Consider the following 19,212-nt stretch of genomic DNA (forward strand, 5'->3'; position numbering starts at 1 on the left):
GTTCACAAGGCCTTATGATTTTTTCCGAAAAGTTCACTTATGATTTTTTTCAAAAGGTTCACAAGGCTATAGCCTTATGACTCTTTCCGAAAAGTTCACAAGGCCTTATGATTTTTTCCGAAAAGTTCACAAGGCTATAGCCTTATGATTTTTTCAAAAAGTTCCTTATGATTTTTTTCAAAAGGTTCACAAGGCTATAGCCTTATGATTCTTTCCGAAAAGTTCACAAGGCCTTATGATTTTTTCCGAAAAGTTCACAAGCCTTATGATTTTTTCAAAAAGTTCACAAGGCTATAGCCTTATGATTTTTTCCGAAAAGTTCACTTATGATTTTTTTCAAAAGGTTCACAAGGCTATAGCCTTATGATTTTTTTCGAAAAGTTCACAAGCCTTATGATTTTTTCCGAAAAGTTCACTTATGATTTTTTTTCAAAAGGTTCACAAGGCTATAGCCTTATGATTCTTTCCGAAAAGTTCACAAGGCCTTATGATTTTTTCCGAAAAGTTCACAAGGCTATATAGCCTTATGATTTTTTCAAAAAGTTCACAAGGCCTTATGATTTTTTCAAAAAGTTCACAAGGCTATAGCCTTATGATTTTTTCCGAAAAGTTCACAAGCCTTATGATTTTTTCAAAAGGTTTTTTTCGAAAAGTTCACAAGGCTATAGCCTTATGATTTTTTCCGAAAAAGTTCACAAGGCTATAGCCTTATGATTTTTTCCGAAAAGTTCACAAGCCTTATGATTTTTTCCGAAAAGTTCACTTATGATTTTTTTCAAAAGGTTCACAAGGCTATAGCCTTATGATTCTTTCCGAAAAGTTCACAAGGCCTTATGATTTTTTTCGAAAAGTTCACAAGGCTATAGCCTTATGATTTTTTCAAAAAGTTCACAAGGCCTTATGATTTTTTCAAAAAGTTCACAAGGCTATAGCCTTATGATTTTTTCCGAAAAGTTCACAAGCCTTATGATTTTTTCAAAAGGTTTTTTTCGAAAAGTTCACAAGGCTATAGCCTTATGATTTTTTCCGAAAAAGTTCACAAGGCTATAGCCTTATGATTTTTTCCGAAAAGTTCACAAGCCTTATGATTTTTTCAAAAAGTTCACAAGGCTGTAGCCTTATGATTTTTTTCGAAAAGTTCACAAGGCTATAGCCTTATGATTTTTTCGAGCGAAAAGTATACAAGGCTATATATAGCCTTATGATTTTTTCGAGCGAAAAGTTTACAAGGCTATATATAGCCTTATGATTTTTTCGAGCGAAAAGTTCACAAGGCTATAGTCATATGATATTTTCGAGCGAAAAGTTGACAAGGCTATAGCCTTATGATTTTTTCCGAAAAGTTCACAAGGCTATAGACTTATGATTTCTTCTGAAAAGTTCACAAGGCTATAGCCTATAGCCTTATGATTTTTTCCGAAAAGTTCACCTTATGATTTTGTTCAAAAGGTTCACAAGGCTTATTTATAGCCTTATGATTTTTTCCGAAAAGTTCACCTTATGATTTTTTTCGAAAAGTTCACAAGGCTATATATAGCCTTATGATTTTTTCCGAAAAGTTCACAAGCCTTATGATTTTTTTCAAAAGGTTTTTTTCGAAATGTTCACAAGGCTATAGCCTTTTGATTTTTCCGAAAAAGTTCACAAGGCTATAGCCTTATGATTTTTTCGAGCGAAAAGTATACAAGGCTATATATAGCCTTATGATTTTTTCCGAAAAGTTCACAAGCCTTATGATTTTTTTCAAAAGGTTTTTTTCGAAATGTTCACAAGGCTATAGCCTTTTGATTTTTTCCGAAAAAGTTCACAAGGCTATATATAGCCTTATGATTTTTTCAAGCGAAAAGTTCAAAAGTGCCTTATGATTTTTTCTGAAAAGTTCACTTATGATTTTTTTCAAAAGGTTCACAAGGCTATAGCCTTATGATTTTTTTCGAAAAGTTCACAAGGCTATAGCCTTATGATTTTTTTTCGAAAAGTTCACAAGGCTATAGCCTTATGATTTTTTCAAAAAGTTCACAAGGCTATATAGCCTTATGATTTTTTTCGAAAAGTTCACAAGGCTATAGCCTTATGATTTTTTCAAAAAGTTCACAAGGCTATAGCCTGATGATTTTTTTCGAAAAGTTCACAAGGCTATATTTAACTCAATAGAAATTTTAATCAATTTTGTTTTAAAATCTACGATAAAGACACGTGGCCTTTTGTAGATTTCACTCAAATTGATAATAACTAAAGGGGCAACCAAAACCAGAAAGTACATGTAAATACCAGTAAAGAGCTTCTTTTACATAATCAATTCCAATTTAATTATAAAGTTTGTTTGTCTTTTTTTACCAATGAGTCCAATAATGGAAGAAGAATCGCAACATAATAATTTTAAAATAAAGAATTACAAAATCACTGAGTGAACAGTGAGTGAATAACAGAGCAATGTCAGGATGTGTTTTTCGTTCCATAGTGTTTTTTTTTCACTTTTTGTTTAATGGCTGTGGACTCTATTGGTAATTACTCAAAATAATTATTAGGCTCATAAAACCTTACTTGGTAATGAGTAATGGGGAGGGTTTGATCGTATAAAACATTGTGAGAAACGGCTCCCTCTGAAGTGACGTAGTTTTCGAGAAAGAAGTAATTTTCAAGAATTTGATTTTGAGACCTAAGATTTAGAATTTAAAGTCTCGAAATCAAGCATCTGAAAGCATACAACTACGTGTGACAAGGATGTTTTCTTTCATTATTATCTTGCACTTTCAACGACCAATTGAGCTCAAGTTTTCACAGGTTTGTTATTTTATGCATACAAAATATGTTGAGATACACCACGTGAGAAGACTGGTCTTTGACAATTACCAATAGTGTCCAGTGTCTTTAAGCATAGCTAAGCAAAGCTAAATATTCCAGAAATGCTTTAAGGAAAATTCCTTACACGATTGTACTGAACCCAATATCATAGAACTGCTAAGCAGATACTGAGTATGAACTGCTAAGCAGATACTGAGCATTATCTGCTTACAAAACCATGCAAAGCAAAACAGATTAGGAACGGGGAGCCGGTCACAGACAGTAAATGATTCATTAGATTTTGGCTGGTAACCTTAGTCTGGTAAGAGAAACTATAAATATAAATATTGAATAGTGAACTTGCGGGTACAACCATGATTAAAATCTCTTTTGAAGGAGTGGTGGCTCTAAAAAGAGCCGGTTTGGTCTCGACGTTTCGAACAGTATACTCTGCTCGTCTTCAGAGTAAAAAAGTTTAGTTTAGACAAGTTTTGCGCTCTACCAGCTCATTTAAATTTGGGTCGTGGCAAATGTTCTCACGTTTCTGCGTGCCACAATGTATAAGAAAGTTGTGTTAAATTAACACAAACACGTATTTTTGTTATTAACAAAATGATTTGATGTTTTTGAATTTAACTTCTTCTAAAAGAAGGAATCAATTTTTCTGCTCATCTTTAACAGAATGCAACTCGAAAACAAATTTCGAGACAACTTGACCCCCTGTTTGTTGCTTTTTAACAGGACGCAGTTGCGTTAAACCAGGCAATTGACAAGTGCTACAGCACTTGTCAATTGCCAATAAGTCCAGAATAATTTACATGAAAAAGCCTTGATCAAAAGCAATCATAATGTACAATTTGAGCCATACTTTCCTACAAAAAAATACATGTACGTGTACATGAAAAGACATTAAGCTAAAGATTTTGATGCAAAAAGTGTTTGCGAACTAACACGGTCGGCCATTTATGGGAGTCAAAACTTTTACTCTCATAAATGGCCGACCGTGTTAGTCGACGAGGTCAAAGGAAAACCACGCACTTTCAAGGTATATTTGTGTAGATCATTGTATTCTACTTATACAACATCTTTCTAACCATGTGCATTTCATAACAAACAGTTAAAAACGCTTTTTATAGACCAACTCGTCCGACCCAAGGCAACGTGTTCCTTTAAGATTGATAAACATAGGATTGATGTTCTTATAGCTCTTCTATTCAGAGGACAATGAAATTGAGTTATGCCCTGTACCAGTTTCCGGTTAATGTGAAGGGCAAATACAAATAATTAAAAAGACTTTTATACTAATCAATTGCACATAATCACCAGTCCCATTGCCAACACACATTGGGTTAACAAAGAACTCCCATTGAACTTGCACAATAATATTTGCACAAAAATCTAACTAAATAGCTCATAATTAAAACTTGAGCAAAATGTAGCAGCAGGGAACGGTTTCATCCAGCAATTTATAGTCAAATGGTGGCGTGCATGAATTGCTTCAAAATTAACAGACACAACATTGTCTTTGTTCCTTTTTGGTACAACTAAGTTTCTCAAACTTTGCATAATTTGCCCATTTTCCAAGAGAGCATATTCTGGTATTTGTAGTTAAACAGTGACGGAGCTATTTGGTACCTGGTACATTTTGAAAATATGTCAGTTAAAGGCAGTGGACACTATTGGTAATTACTCAAAAAAACAGTTAGCATAAAAACTTACTTGGTAACAAGCAACGGTTGATAGTATAAAACAGTGTGAGAAAGGACTCCCTCTGAAGTAACGTAGTTTTTGAGAAAGAGGTAATTTCTCTCTAAAAAAGTAAAGACTTCTGGCCAGAAGCCTTTTATTCCTATCTGAATGCACACTATTTTGTACAACACGGGTGTTTTTTCTTTCAGCATTTTCTTGCAACTTGAATGACAAAGTGAGTCCAAGTTTTCACAGGCTTGTTATTTTATGCATATGTTGGGATACACCAAGTGAGAATACTGGTCTTTGACAATTACCAAACCTGTTCAGTGCCTAGAGGGTGCATTGCCTTGATCAATGCACATGTAAGTATTCAATAATTAAAACTGTGCAAAATATGAGTTCAATGTAAAAACAAATTCTTAAAAAGTGACTAAATGTAATTGTAAATGCCTTATAAGATTAAAATAGAGACTGTAAGAGAATTATTAATATAATACTTACCGCGTAAATATATTTATCTATTGGTTCCAGAGGGAAATGACCCTCCTTACAGGTGCAAGCGCTTTGCTTACAACAATTGTCAAATTAGTTTGGTCGAGGTTTCTATGTTTTCCCAAATTTGTGCGCTTTAGCCGGACTAGACGCTTTTTTGAAGCTTGAGAAGCTTTCGTGTCTAGCGAGGGCCTCCGTACGACTCCCGAGGTCATCAAACTGGTAAACGGGATCCGATTCTGTTGAGTAACCAGGATGGACAGGCTCCCTTTGTGGAATCTCTACAGGGGACCGGTTATTGGAAGCTCGATCTACGCTCATAGGACGATCGTTATCTTGAGGATATGTGACTTTGGCATTCTCGTCAAAATTTAATGCTTCTATGAAGCTATTTTTAGGCGATTGGCTGAGATTGTGCATGTTGTGTGCCGAGTTTGGTTTTGACATTGGTTCTGCCGGTGTCGAGGAGGTGATGACTTGGTCAGGAGTTTGGGTTAAATTTGTGCTGTCACAGTCAGGTGATGCACGCTTGGTTTCGGGTTTTGAAGCAGTTTGAAAATCAGGAAGGCTGACTGAAGATGAGTTGTGGTTGCTGTTCATACTGGATGGGTTGGCTTGTTTGTTATCAGCAGGAGGTTGAGCTGCTGGTTCTGCTGTGGACTGCTCTGAAACAACAAGCTGGCCTGAGGGTGCAAACTTTGGTAAGGCTGTGGAATCGCCTTCAAAGTCTGGCGAGAAGTCAAGTGAGGTGGTCTGCAAGTTTCCGCGAGGAGATTCCAGTACATTCCCTTCATCTCCTAGTGATAATGTAAACACCTCTAGGGACTTCTCCATCTCTGTCTGGTCAACGTCTAGAGACTTCTCCAGCGTTCTACTGATTTCGTTGTCTTCACCGACAGACTGATTTGTCGGCCAGCTGCTCTGCTGCTTCTGATAGGTTTCGCTAGAATGTCTTGGCTGGAGAGTTCCTGTGCTGTCTACGTCGCTTAGAGATTCTTCTAAGTTAGTGTTTCTGTGAGGTTCCACCAAAGCAGTGGTTTGCACGGTCGTGCCATTCTGGCGATTCACAAGCATGGCTTGTTTTGCTTCAATATCCTTGGCAGCCATGTCAACGCTCGGGATAGGTATTGGAAGGGTCTGAGTTGGCTCTGTTTCCAGAGTCAGCTCTTCAAACGGACTTATCAGCTCGACAAACGGCGAAGCGGGAGGGGTTCTCCCTGCGTCGGGTTGTTGGTAGACGGGCGGTGGGGTGTTGGGAACTGTCTCTGACCTTGAGGAATCTACCTGGCTGTAGACAGGGGGTGCCTGGACGGGGTAAGGTTGGGCGTTGGCTGGCGTTGTCCTCTGCTGGGGCGGGGTCGAGGACGAACCCTGCTGGCGGAGGCTTCTTGGTGATTGGTATATCATGCTGTCGGTACTGCTGAGGATGTCAAACAAACAATACATTAGACTACTTTAGACTACTCCCCTAGACCAAGTCACTAACAACACACAATAAATGCTATAAAAGTTTCAAGCCTGATACTTCGTGGAGGCAATGAAGTCCATTGCTTCTATTCCACCTGGCCATTGCCTTGGTGCCCTTGAAACGCTACAGTAAAAAATTTGCAGTTTCCTCATACCAAGAAAAAATGCCTTTGTGCCCTTGCCCTTTCAAAAACCAAGCATACAGGTCTGAAATTTTACTGAAGGGGCATCCTTACTTTTTAATTCCCCACTTGAGTTCCAGAAGTGTTTTGAGGTTAGGTAGAGTGGCTCTGAGATCCGTGGTTTGGACTCCCATGGCGAATCTGAGTTGAGCGATGTTCCGATTGAGAAGGTACAGAGCATAGTTGAACTGGAATCGTTCCTTGCCGCGACTGTATAACGGGAAACTGTCAACGCAAAAAGAAATCAGTTAAAAATAATTTTACAAATACAAGCATGCGAAAACGGTACAATCTTTGGATTAAGTCGCTTTTGAAGACGGAGAAAATAGTTGATTTGTAGCCAAGGCCTGTGAGTCTGGCGACTTGCAACACAAAAATTTAAATATATTTTGTTTAAATAGTGGTATTTTGGAGATTTGAAAAGGCTTTTGAGAATTAAAAGAACCTCCTTGGAAGGTCAAGACACTGCTCTCGAATTGCAAGGGTTTTGGGTTCGAATCCCTCCTCCATCATTCAATCTAGACTGTTTTAAAACCATTGGACCCTTTCGGTACAGATACAAAAATAAAAGTTCACAGATTTACAAATAACTTACAGGGTTTACAGAAGGTAGTGGTGAAAGACTTCTCTTGAAATATTATTCCATGAAATGCTTTACTTTTTGAGAAAACAGTATACAAAATATCAATTCTCGATACAGATTTATTTTAAACACACGTCATGACACGGCGAAACGTGCGGATAAAAGGGTGGGCTTTCCCGTTATTTTCTCCCAACTCCGACGTCGGATTGAGCCTAAATTTTTACAGGTTTGTTATTTTTTATAGAAGTTGTGATACACAAAGTGTGGGCCTTGGACAATACTGTTTACCGAAAGGGTCCAATGGCTTTAAGAGGAAAATCAATTCATATCTTCAGCTCCCCCCCCCCCCCGAGTTCTTTTCATTAAATTCACCTTTTTTCTCGAGCCCATACCAAGAGTGGCTTTAAAGCCATTATACACTTTCGGTAAACAGTATTGTCCAAGTCCCACACTTCGTGCATCACAACTTATATATAAAATAATAATCCTGTGGAAATTTAGGCTCAATCGGACATCGGAGTCGGGAGAAAATAACGGGAAAACCAACTCCTGTTTTCGCGCGTTTCGCCGTGTCATGACATGTGTTTATAACAAATCCGTAATTCTCGTTAACGAGAATTTATATTGTTTTACCGTTTTCTCAAAAAGTAAAGCATTTCATGGACTAATATTTCAAGAGAAGTCTTTCACCATTACCTTCTGTAAACCCTGTAAATTATTTGTAAATCTGTGAACTTTTTTTTTTTTTTTTGTACCGAAAGGGTCCAATGGCTTTAAGCCTTGTTTGGGACGAACTTGAATTCAAAAGAAATTAAATAAAAAACTCTTTTCAAAACTTCCAACTTACTCTCTGTCCTTCTCAGCCAGCGCTTCCGTGATGTGATCTCGGACGATAGATCGAGACCCGTAGTGGATCATGGGATAGCGAAGGGGTAACTTGAGGATCTGTGACATCATCAAGATAAGATGGCAAGTATGTCCGAGCCCGGTGGATACCACCATATCATCGGTTCCTGTATGGAACAGACAAGTCAGATTAAAGGGTCTGGGTACTTTTTGTACGACACAAAACACAGACTTCCACAGATTTACATTAAACTTAGATGATAAAGATGATAGAACGCTATATTCCTAGCTTGATGCTATAGTTTTTGAGAAATAAGTCAATACAACGGATTTACGCGACTCTCCTCAAAACATTGCTTTGTGTCTCCCACATTTTTTTTCTCAAAAACTTACAGGTAAATTATAATTATTACAAACTCGTTAAAGAATGAGAAAATTTGGGGTTGAATAAAGACAAATAATATTTACTTCAGCAAATTTTAACCAATGACCTCTAGAAACATGCCAGCGCTCCACCAACTGAGCTGTTTATTGACAAATAAAGGAGACCACCAAAATAAAGCTAGAAAGCTCAGTTGGTTGTCCCAGGGAATTATGTCCCCCAGGTATTCTGATCTCCATATGGGAATTAATATTGGCTGAAGGACGATGGTTCAAAAGAGGGCGCTATCAGAAGAAGTTTGTACAAAGGTTGCCGTATGGGGGGACAGAACCACTGGGGGAGGGGAAGGGGGGAGAGAACACAGACTCTCCTGCGATACCGGCATGTTACCGGAGGTCAATGGTTCACATCCTGCTCTAGGAAGTGGTTCTAGGTACCTGAGTAATTCTCCGCATTGGGAAGTCTGATGCCTAAGATTGTGTGCTCATTGTTTGCGACCTCCACAACGGGGTAGATATCAGCCAACTCCCCGATGAGGGTAGTTTTACGGGCTGCGTACTGCGCTGATAACTTCTGCAGTTGTTCTCTGCACAAACAAACAAAATAACAAAAAGTGTCAGGAGGAAATGAAGATGAAACGCATCGTATTTTTGACCGCATTTATCACTTTCGGGGGTCTACGCAATTCGTCCTGCAGTTTTAAATAGGCGTTCTGTCACTTTTGTTGCGTTGTAGTTTAAAGTTGCTTTAGTAGAGGTTTATAACGACTCCTTTAAAAGTTTTATTGTCCGTGATGGATTAGATGTCTGTGGTGGTAATTAATCCAGTCTTTAATAATCGTTTTTGGGTATCAATTAATATACCCCCAGAAGTGATTGAGAGACCCTACATGGTAAAAAGTATGGCACATTGCTGGAAAGTTTTTCGGATACATACATCGACTGTATTAAAGTTTAATTCCTTGTTACATTTGTTATTGTTTATCTACACCTGCATTATTCATTTCGTAATTTATCCTTTGCCACTTAAAGGCAGCGGACACTATTGGTAACTACTCAAAATAATTATTATCATAAAACCCTTCTTGATTACGAGTAATGGGAAGAGGTTGATAGTATAAAACAATGTGAGAAACAGCGTCTCTGAAGTGACGTAGCTTTTGAGAATGAAGTAATTTTCCACAAATTTGATTTCGAGACCTCAGAATTAGATTTTAAGGTCTCGAAATCAAGCATCTTAAAGCACACAACTACGTGTGACCATGGTGCGACAATTTTTTTTCATTAATATCTCGCAATTTCGACTACTGATTGAGATAGAATTTTCACAGGTTTGTTAATTTATGCATATGTTCAGATACAGCAACTGTGAAGGCTAGTCTTTGACAATTACCAATAGTGTCCAGTGTCTTTAAAGATGATGTTTAACTTACTTTCTCTCTCTGAGAAGCTGAAGTTGGTTTGTCCACTCGTCTTTTTCACTCCTCATTCTCTCACATCGTAACTTGTGAGCTTGAGCTACAAGAATCAAAGGCAACATTCCATGATTAGTTTTATTTTGTATTTATTTTTAATTTATTTCAGCCACATCCATCAACGCAAGCGCCAAACTTAAATTACATAAAATAACACAATAAAATTATTTGAACAGACAAAACAAGACAGAGATTATAATGGCGAAAAGTTGCAACATTCTTGAAATAATAACATTCTTCTCCCATCCTCCTTAAAAAAATAATAAAATAATAAAAATGAATAACTAGAGTGTCCCCAAAAACACTGATATAGAACAAAGGCAATGAGCTACCTCTTTCATCAATGACCTCTCTCTTTTTGGTGCATCTTTTGCAGTCTGACGCCATCAAGACTTCCTGCCTTTCCATTTCACCCTTTAGAATTCCCAGACGTAGTTTCAACTCTTCAATTCCCGAACGCTGATCGATAAGAAAGTAGAAACAGTGAGGGTGGCGTAAGTTAAACAACTGCTAAAGTTGTAAACCAGTTATACAATGTATGTACTAGTAGTGTTTTATGGCTTAAGGTCCTTGACTTAAAATAACTGTTCAATTAGAAACCGCTTTTGGGTTTAGGAGTCCTATCTTTACTGTCATACAAAATATTCTTAGTTACCATTAATAACATAAACATCATCCTCTTATAATAAATTTAAGTGTTTACTTTCGATTAATTAAAAGTTATTATGTTTGTATATATTTCTTGGATGAAACCAAGAATGCCTAATAAGTAGACCTGCGGCTGATTTCACAAAACGCTAGGATTAACCCTATCTCGAGTTAGAACGAGTAACCCGTCCTAACTTAGGATGGGTTCAATGCGTCCTACGTCTTCAGATAGGGAACTTAACTCGTCAAAAATCCTAAGAGCACCGAATGCAAACTCTGGTGTTTCTGATCAGCAGAGTGATATTATTATTATCGATAATTATTAACTAAGCAGCGTACATGTGTGAAATGCTCATAAATTTTATGATAAACTTAATAAACATGAATGTTTTGAGAAGAGTCTTGAAATGTGTGACGGTGGTTGCTTGATTGATTTTAAGAGGGAGATTGTTCCATAAACGAAGTCCAGTAAATGATGTACACCAAATATTGCTTTGGTGGTAATAGTTTGAATAAAAAGGATGTCTTTCTAGTGCAATTTGGATGACAAGTATACAGTCAGCAAAACAAAAAGCCTTTGGGGGTTGAATATGAGAGGCAAACCCTCAGGAAAGGCTGGCTTACCAGGACGGTTTTCTTCTTTGCTAAAGTCAGTTTATGGACGATGGAACTTCGGACTTTGGTAACCGTTGCTTCCGTCTGTCTTATTGCTCGCTGGGTGGTGTGTAGCCTGCAAGAATGAAACCAAGTGTTCACAGCATTATAATATGGACTTTGCATTAGGGATAAATAATAGTCTTATTTTGACCCTTTCAGACATGTCACAGTCCACACTCTGCTGATCAGAAACACCAGCAGTCCTGTGCGCTTGACTGCTATGCTATAACATCTTTACTCCGGTAACCTCAAAAGGGTTTGGGAACTTTTTGTACGTCACAAACACAATGTCTGCAGATTTACATTAAATGTAAATGGTTCGAAGATAATGATAGTGGAAATGTTCCCTTGAAATATTACTTGCTGACGTGCTGTAGCATTTGAGAAATATGTAAAACAGAGCCACGAAAAGTGTGTCTTTAAGTAAACAAGTTCTGCAGTAAAAACAACTCAGTCACTGCCTACACTCAATTAGATAAAATCAACATGATCAGAAATTAATTTTGCTCTCCAGGTAGATCAAAATAAAATGTCTTACCTTCCCAAAGAAAACGTCTTGTATGAAAGAATTGCGGCACTCTGCTCCACTTCGATCGATGTTTGAAAATAATTAGTTTTTACAGCTGAAACCTGTATATAAACATGAGAAATGAAAAAATATTGTTTAATGCACATTTTCTAACAAAACAGTTGCTGGCAGTGTAAGCACTTTATGTAATCAACCATATACGTGTGTACATAAACTGACAAACCTGTAGATGGTTGAGACTGATCGACCATCTGGTATGGGTCATGAGAAAACAGTGACATCGATGCAAAAAAAACGATTGAATAAAACTCTCACTGAGCGATAAACTCCAAACAGGAAATTAGTTTGATTTATTTCTCATCAAATATGACATTTCAGGCAGAAATATTTCAAGGGATGTTCTACTTTCATCATCATTAGACCATGTTAATTTTATGTAAATCTTTGATCTTCACAATTTTTTGTTCTAACCGTTTCTGTAATGTTCCTTTAAAAAGATTGGAAAGATAAGTTTATCACATGCATGAATTTTAACCACATCAACCCTCCTACCATTACTCTCATTTGCAAGGAAGATGACCAATAATATTGTAGAGCCACTCAAATGAGAGGGTAGGGTTTTTGGACAACTATGGTTCAACCTGTACGTATAATGAAGGAAACAAACTCACGCACTTTAACAGGTCCAATGTTCAAATCAAATGTTTGAGTAAGAGTAAGACTTGCACAGTCTAAAAGCTTAAAGAGGGTTAAAACGTCCCCTCGGACGTAAAGCCGTTGGTCCCAGTTGTTGTGTAATGCATGTAAAAGAACCCAGTGCACTTTACAAAAAGAGAAGGGGTTCGCCCCGGTGTTCCTGGCTGTGGCAGCTAAATGTGCCGTAAACCCTTATAAGATGCTACATAATTGGGTCTCAGAATCCATCACTGCAATAACCTATCTTTCTGAAAGTTTGTATATACTCAGGGCCTTGAGTACCTTGTTTGGTAGATACGTGCGCTATATAAGACTTCGATATTACTTACTAGTAGGTTATCCGAGGCACCATAGAAACCCTGAAACATCCCAAAGATGAGGGAATTGGGTTGGTACCGAACTCCATCCTTGTGTATCTACAAATGGTAAACAACAATAACAACAACAATGGTTGAGCATTTTCTAGCCAAGTTGGCCTCTCAAAGAGCCTTCTGTTCATCTCGCACTAAGCATTCCTGAAACCATCTCAACTTTTGACAAAGCAATTATAGTTTAGGCACTGAACACTATTGGTAATTACTCAAAATAACTGTTAGCATAAAAACTTACTTGGTAACGAGCAACGGAGAGCTGTTGATAGTATAAAACACGTAATTTCTCACTTAAATTATCAAAAGACTTCAGGCCTGAAGCCTTTTATTAGGCATCTGAAAACACACAAGTTTGTGCAACAAGGATGTTTTTTCTTTATTCTCTTGCAACTTTGATGACCAATAGAGTAAAAATTTTCACACACTTGTTTGTTCATGCATTTATGTTGGGATACACCAAGTGAAAATACTGGTCTTTGACAATTACCAAAGCTGTCTTTAAGTGCCTTACTCAACGGCACAATATTGTCATGACTGGGATTCAAACCCACTCTGATGCTGACGACACCTGAGCTTGGGTCCGGGAACTTAGACCAGTGGGTCATAACACTTTTCTATGTTTAAAGGCAGTGGACACTATTGGTTGTTACATGTACTTCAAAATAATTCACAACTTCGTGTGACAATTTTTAAATTTTTTTTTTTAATCATCTTGCAACTTCGACGACCAATTGAGTTCAAATTTTCACAGGTTTGTTATTTATGGAGAATGTTGAGATACACCCATTGAGGAGACTAGTCTTTGACAATTACCAATAGTGTGAAGTGTCTTTAAGGTAGATTGACTCACCTGAGTTCCTAGGTAGCACAGACCTCTGAGATTGACCAGCCATTCTATAACAAGGCTACATTCGGAGTCTTGACCGCCCCACATCCTTACTAGAATAGCTGGGTAACAGGTGCGTTAAGGAAACACTTCTTACAACAACAGAGTTATTGATAAACAAATAAACTTCATGAAGTCAAAATAGGTAATTGTCTTCATGCCCCCTGTGGCCAATTTCATAGAGCTGCTTAAGCAAACAAATTCACTTAAGCACGAAAATAGCTCGCTTATTTTACACATGTTACTGGCAAAAATTTCATGCCATATGCATTGCTTGTGACTGGTATTTAGCTGTTGTTTACTTAGCACAACAATTGAGTGGAGTCTTGGCCGTTAATCTGATTTGACTAGGCAAGGTTTTTTTTTGCTTAAGCAAAATTTTGTGCTTAAGCAGCTCTATGAAATTGGGCCCTAGTCATTGCCTTGGTACCCTTGAAATGCTCTGCCAGTAGAAACTTGCAATTTCCTCATAAGGTGCCCTTTACCAAGGAAAAAATCGAGGCCTGTAACAAGATTGAAAATGACTATTTCTTAAAAGGATTTTTTTTTTTTTTTTATTTTTTATATATTCATTATTTACATTATAAACTTTTTTTTTAATTGATGGGCAAGTTATTTGGGAAGGCTAAATAATTAATCAGACAAATACACAGAACTTTTTAAAGGATACTTGACTGGGATACGTCCAAGTCAGGGCAGGACATCTGAAGGTCAAAGCTACGCCATGTTGGATTCTGTAAAGACAAAAACAAATCATGAGACTCAACTCAAAATATTTGACTAATCTTTACAGATGATTTTTGTTTAAAACGTAAGACACATGCGTATTATGCCACGAACAATGCAAAACAAAACATAAAACTGCAGAATTGTTTGTACCTGGCTTACGGACGATATTTAATGTCCAGATACCGACAACAAATAAATTTAGTTTTCTATTTAACTAGCACTTACTGTTGGTAAAGTTTTTTTTCGTGCAAGACATAAAATCAAAGCTTACTGTACATAACTTTCTCGCATCTATGAAAATAGCAAGGTACAATTTAAATCGAAGGGTCAAACAAGCCAAAATTGCACCAAGCATCTTAAACAGTGAAACACACAAACAGGGTACACATTAAGCACCGCAGAGCTTCTTTTTTTGCTGCTATAAAAATTTGCTAATAATTAAAAATGTTACTTTTTGTTTTTATCATTTATCTACTTTAAAGGCAGTGGACACTATTGGTAACTACTCAAAATAATTAGCATAAAACCTGACTTGGTGATGAGTAATTGGGAGAGGTTGATAGTATAAAACATTGTGAGGAACGGCTCCCTCTGAAGTGCCATAGTTTTTAGGAAAGAAGTAATTTTCCCAGATTTGATTTCGAGACCTCAGATTTAGAACTTGAGGTCTCGAAATCCACCATCTAAAAGCACACAACTTCATGTGACAAGGGTGTTTTTTCTTTCATTATTATCTCGCAACTTCGAAGACCAATTGAGCTAAAATTTTCACAGGTTTGTTATTTTATGCATATGGTGAGATACACCAAGTAAGAAGACTGGTCTTTGACAATTACCAATAGTGTCCAGTGTCTTTAAATAGTACTTGTTTCAACAAAGGTATTTATCTTGCTTATAATTATCTAATGCATGAACTGACTGAATGGATTACTTACTAAAGAATTGTTGATCTTTTCACTTGTGTAAACAGCTGTCAACAAAGGACAAAAAGTTATTTAATTAAAGACGGTATTACAAATAAAAATAATTACCCTGTGGTTGAATGGGGTTCGCCCACACCTTTTAAGTTTAAATTCCGAGAGGCCTACATGATGGCTACTGGCAACTTCTTCAAAACGCTCTTGGCCTTCAAGTCCGAGTGTGTTAAGACTAGTGCTGGGCGAATAGTGAAATTTGTTATTCGGATACCGCTGGCCAACTATCCGAAATTAACCGGATATTCGAATAGTTTTTTCGCCACTAGAGGGCGCTGTTCATTTGTGAATGAGATCTTATGGGCGGATTGATACTAGTTTTAGACAGTGTCACTCGGTTCATTCATAAAAATGACCGGATCTAATTTAAAGATGGCGATTTGCTTTTTCTTTTGATCGTGATTGACTCTACGTGAAGGAAAACTTTTGTAATCTTTGAAGAAACTACGCCAGAAATGTCATTGTTTTAACTCTTCACGGAGGTGAGCATAGTTTAATACTTAATTTATGCTGTTTTATGCTGTCTTAATAGAAGTTTCATAAGGATTCAGACAAAACATTCATATCAGTTGTCGCCCGACGTCCGCGGATATTCGGATAGTTAAAGAATATCCGGTTACTCGGTTGTAATTACAGAATTATCCGGTTTGTAAATAGGTATTAGCGCCCTATGCGGATATCCGGTTAAGAAAAAAAAGGCATTCGCGGTTACGGATAGGAAAACCTATTCGCCATTAACCGGATATTCGAATAATTCGCCCAGGCCTAGTTAAGACATACCGTAACATGATGAATCGTGCATACCTGAAAGGCTACATGTATGTATACTGTATCATTGCCTGAGAGTTGTACCCAGCTCATACACCAGTGCATTTTTCCATTGTTTACCATCAAATTTGATAGTCGTTGACGCTAGTGCAATCCATATTTACACTTACTTTGACAAGACGGCCATATATGCAGAGTAAAGTAGGTTTCTATCAGCGACTCTTTCTCCTTCGGAGTGGCATCAGGCTGTGTACCGACCTGGATGTTGCGAGCTGATAGACTGCAGAGGTGACGCAACCGCCTCTGCAAGAAACAATAGAATAATATTTCAAAATTAGAAATAAAAGACAGGTCTTTTCAGAATACCTAGCAACTTGTTGTAAAAGAGACCCCCTTCTTCAGAATAGTAGGCAAATTCAGCAGAAGTACTTTTAAAAATGCATGTTAACAAATCAAGCCTGACACTCAACCACACTACATTGTAGCTGAGCAATATCTGAAGCAATAAAGAAGAATCTTCTTGATTTGGGGATGAAAACAAAATTCAGTTGTATCCTGCCAACACTTTTTCAGTTGTTATCATTACAACTGGTTAAAAAGAGATTCCCTTTTTTGGTACAAATTTGTGAAACATTTGTGGCAGGATCACATTAATGTTTGCCTACACTACCGTTTCTACACTCTTACTAAATTAATGAAGTAACTATAGAATACAGGATCATAATTCACTCCACACAGCTACACATGTACCTCTATTCTGTATGTATATAATTTTGTGACTAACTAAGTAAGACTAGTAGAGTGTCAGTCACTAATTTAAAATATTATATGCATTTGTAGGTAGGGAGTCCGGCAAAATTTGCCTTTTTCACAAAACCTCAACAAGTTTTATACCATTGGAAAGAGGACGGCAAGAGCAAACCAATGGTGTGTTTTTTATTTCAATAGCTTGTATAATGAAGAAGCTTTGCTCATTTAAACATGGCAAAGGGAGTTTTGAGTCTGTCAATTTCTTACTGATTAAAAGAGTGTAGAAACTGCTCCTGATTTATTCATTAGAGCATACCAGACATAATAAATTTGACAAAATTGATCTCGGTATTCACATCAATCGGAAAAAGGTGATAATTGTGTCTTGTTTACATATTTTAAAGCCTAATTATATATTTAAAAAAGGTAAACAAATTAAAAATAAAATACATGAACTTGAAGCGTGAATATATCTCTTTTTTTTCCATTTCAGGTACCTCAAGTCTTGAAGATTCAAGCAAGTCAGTTTCTAAGACATAAAGCTGCACAATTAACCACTACCTTGGCCTGAAAACTGCACTTTATGCCAATTAAACAAATGCTAATATTAGAAATATGGGAATTTGTGTGATAATTTTTGTTTTTCTTTTTTTCCTTTCTATCTTATTAAACAAATAGTGATAAAAGTCAAGTTTAAAACGAATCCCCATTTAAAACATGTATGTAACCTCAAACAATGGAATTAAGATAAAAAAAAGGCCATTAGAACGTAATTTATTTAAACCCTCTCCGATTCTGAATTTATATTAAAACCAATAAATCCCGGGGCGGACGTCGCCGGCCGTTGTTTCTTAGTCGGTCTGGTTTTCATGTATCAGCGAATTGCGCAATCTTTCAAAGACTGGTGTCCACACTCACGCGGCAACGCTTGCTGATAAGCCGTCAGGGAAAACGACAATTGAAATGGCAACTTGCGCATACACAGTGTGTCGGATAGTCTTGGTTGGATTTGGAAATCAGAGAAACAGTGCGCCCTCTACGTTCATTCATTACAAGCGTGTACAGTTTTTGCCTTGCGTGCATGGATCGAACGTTGGCTGTGTGTGACCGCGCAACACCAATGGTCTCGGAACCAATGCTATGTGTCTGAGTGCGCAGAGTGCCGCACTGTGTTCAACCATCGACCCGATTTTGATGGGTTTTTTAAGAACCTTCTCTATAAATTTGCTTTGCGATTGTTTGCGATAGTTAATAAAACAAACAAAAGTGCATAGACACCCAGTTCAGAGTATAATCTTTCAAATAGAGTTCTGTCAAAGAACTGTAATTTTTGTTATTATTTTGGAAAGGTTTCCATATGGCGCCACCACTTTTTCATTCGATATGAAATATTAGTATCTAAATTTACCTCAATGAGATATCCCTTTTTGTAAAAACTAGTGAAAAAGTGGTGGCGCCATACGGCAAGTTATCCATTATTTTTTATTATTTAAGATTAATTTAACTTTCTTTCACAAATAATCCAACAAGTTATAATCTAAATCGAATAAATTAGATAAAAAATAAAATAAATGGATGATGGGTACGGCAAGTTTTTCAATACACATAAAGGGAGGAAAGGGTGATCCGGAAAGGGTATGAGGTACGTAGAGAAAGGGGGTCAACTAAAGAAAACGTAAAGAAAAAAGGGGGAAGGGCCTGCTAAATGTATTTTCTCACGAATAAGATGCAGTTAAATAGAAGGCGGGTTTCCTGTGCGATTTTACCTGTTGTGTGACCAGTCCGGTATGTTGTATTCTGTCAGACGATGACATAATTTCAACTAACTATTGCTTCCTAAAGCTGCAAAATATTGAAAAGCGTCAAAAAGGCGTCAGCACTTCACATCTTTCTATCTATGTTGTAATTATTTGCAAAAACAATATCAAAATCACAAGCAGCCACAGTTTACAGAAAGGCAGCGAACTTTGAGATCTCTCTCTCCGCTGGTAAACAAACCGGCCGGTGACATAAGGACGTTCTTAAGCATACGTTATTCTGCAGGTAGGCTGGACACCAGCTATGTGTTTGTCACCAAGTGAGGGCGCTGTTATGATAATAAATAAACGCCTCTTCGCCAAGATGGGGCGGGGCGAACGCGTGTTGGGGGCAGCAATTATTAAGTTAACTTTTCATTCGGGGAACAGGGGGAGTTAAGTACTACGTTTTCCCCTTGTTAGTATTAGTTTGGGGCTCAACACATGTGCTTTCAAAGGGTCTGATTTTACCAATAACTCATACAACCAAGCAGAACTCAATATTA

At 37.2% G+C, this 19,212-nt stretch overlaps 1 protein-coding gene across 2 annotated transcripts; it reads right to left on the reverse strand.

Annotated features, from left to right (window-relative positions):
• Positions 1-3,731: 3,731 nt before the first annotated feature.
• LOC139945296 (uncharacterized) lies at positions 3,732-18,865 on the reverse strand. 2 transcript variants are annotated; one of them, XM_071942644.1, is made up of 14 exons: positions 18,677-18,865; positions 16,331-16,463; positions 15,354-15,388; positions 14,360-14,423; positions 13,654-13,751; positions 12,762-12,848; positions 11,746-11,837; positions 11,175-11,280; positions 10,235-10,361; positions 9,861-9,945; positions 8,866-9,014; positions 8,048-8,213; positions 6,672-6,842; positions 3,732-6,385 (listed from the first exon to the last, which is right to left on the reverse strand). In XM_071942644.1, exons 1-14 carry the CDS (start codon positions 18,722-18,724, stop codon positions 5,080-5,082), a joined length of 2,667 nt encoding a protein of 888 aa, XP_071798745.1. In that variant the 5' UTR covers positions 18,725-18,865; the 3' UTR covers positions 3,732-5,079. The 2 variants fall into 2 exon arrangements, with proteins under 2 accessions (XP_071798745.1, XP_071798744.1); XM_071942643.1 differs by having other exon boundaries at positions 3,732-6,388.
• Positions 18,866-19,212: the final 347 nt, after the last annotated feature.

The sequence above is a fragment of the Asterias amurensis genome, chromosome 12, assembly GCF_032118995.1.
Source record: "Asterias amurensis chromosome 12, ASM3211899v1".
Taxonomy (NCBI): domain Eukaryota; kingdom Metazoa; phylum Echinodermata; class Asteroidea; order Forcipulatida; family Asteriidae; genus Asterias; species Asterias amurensis.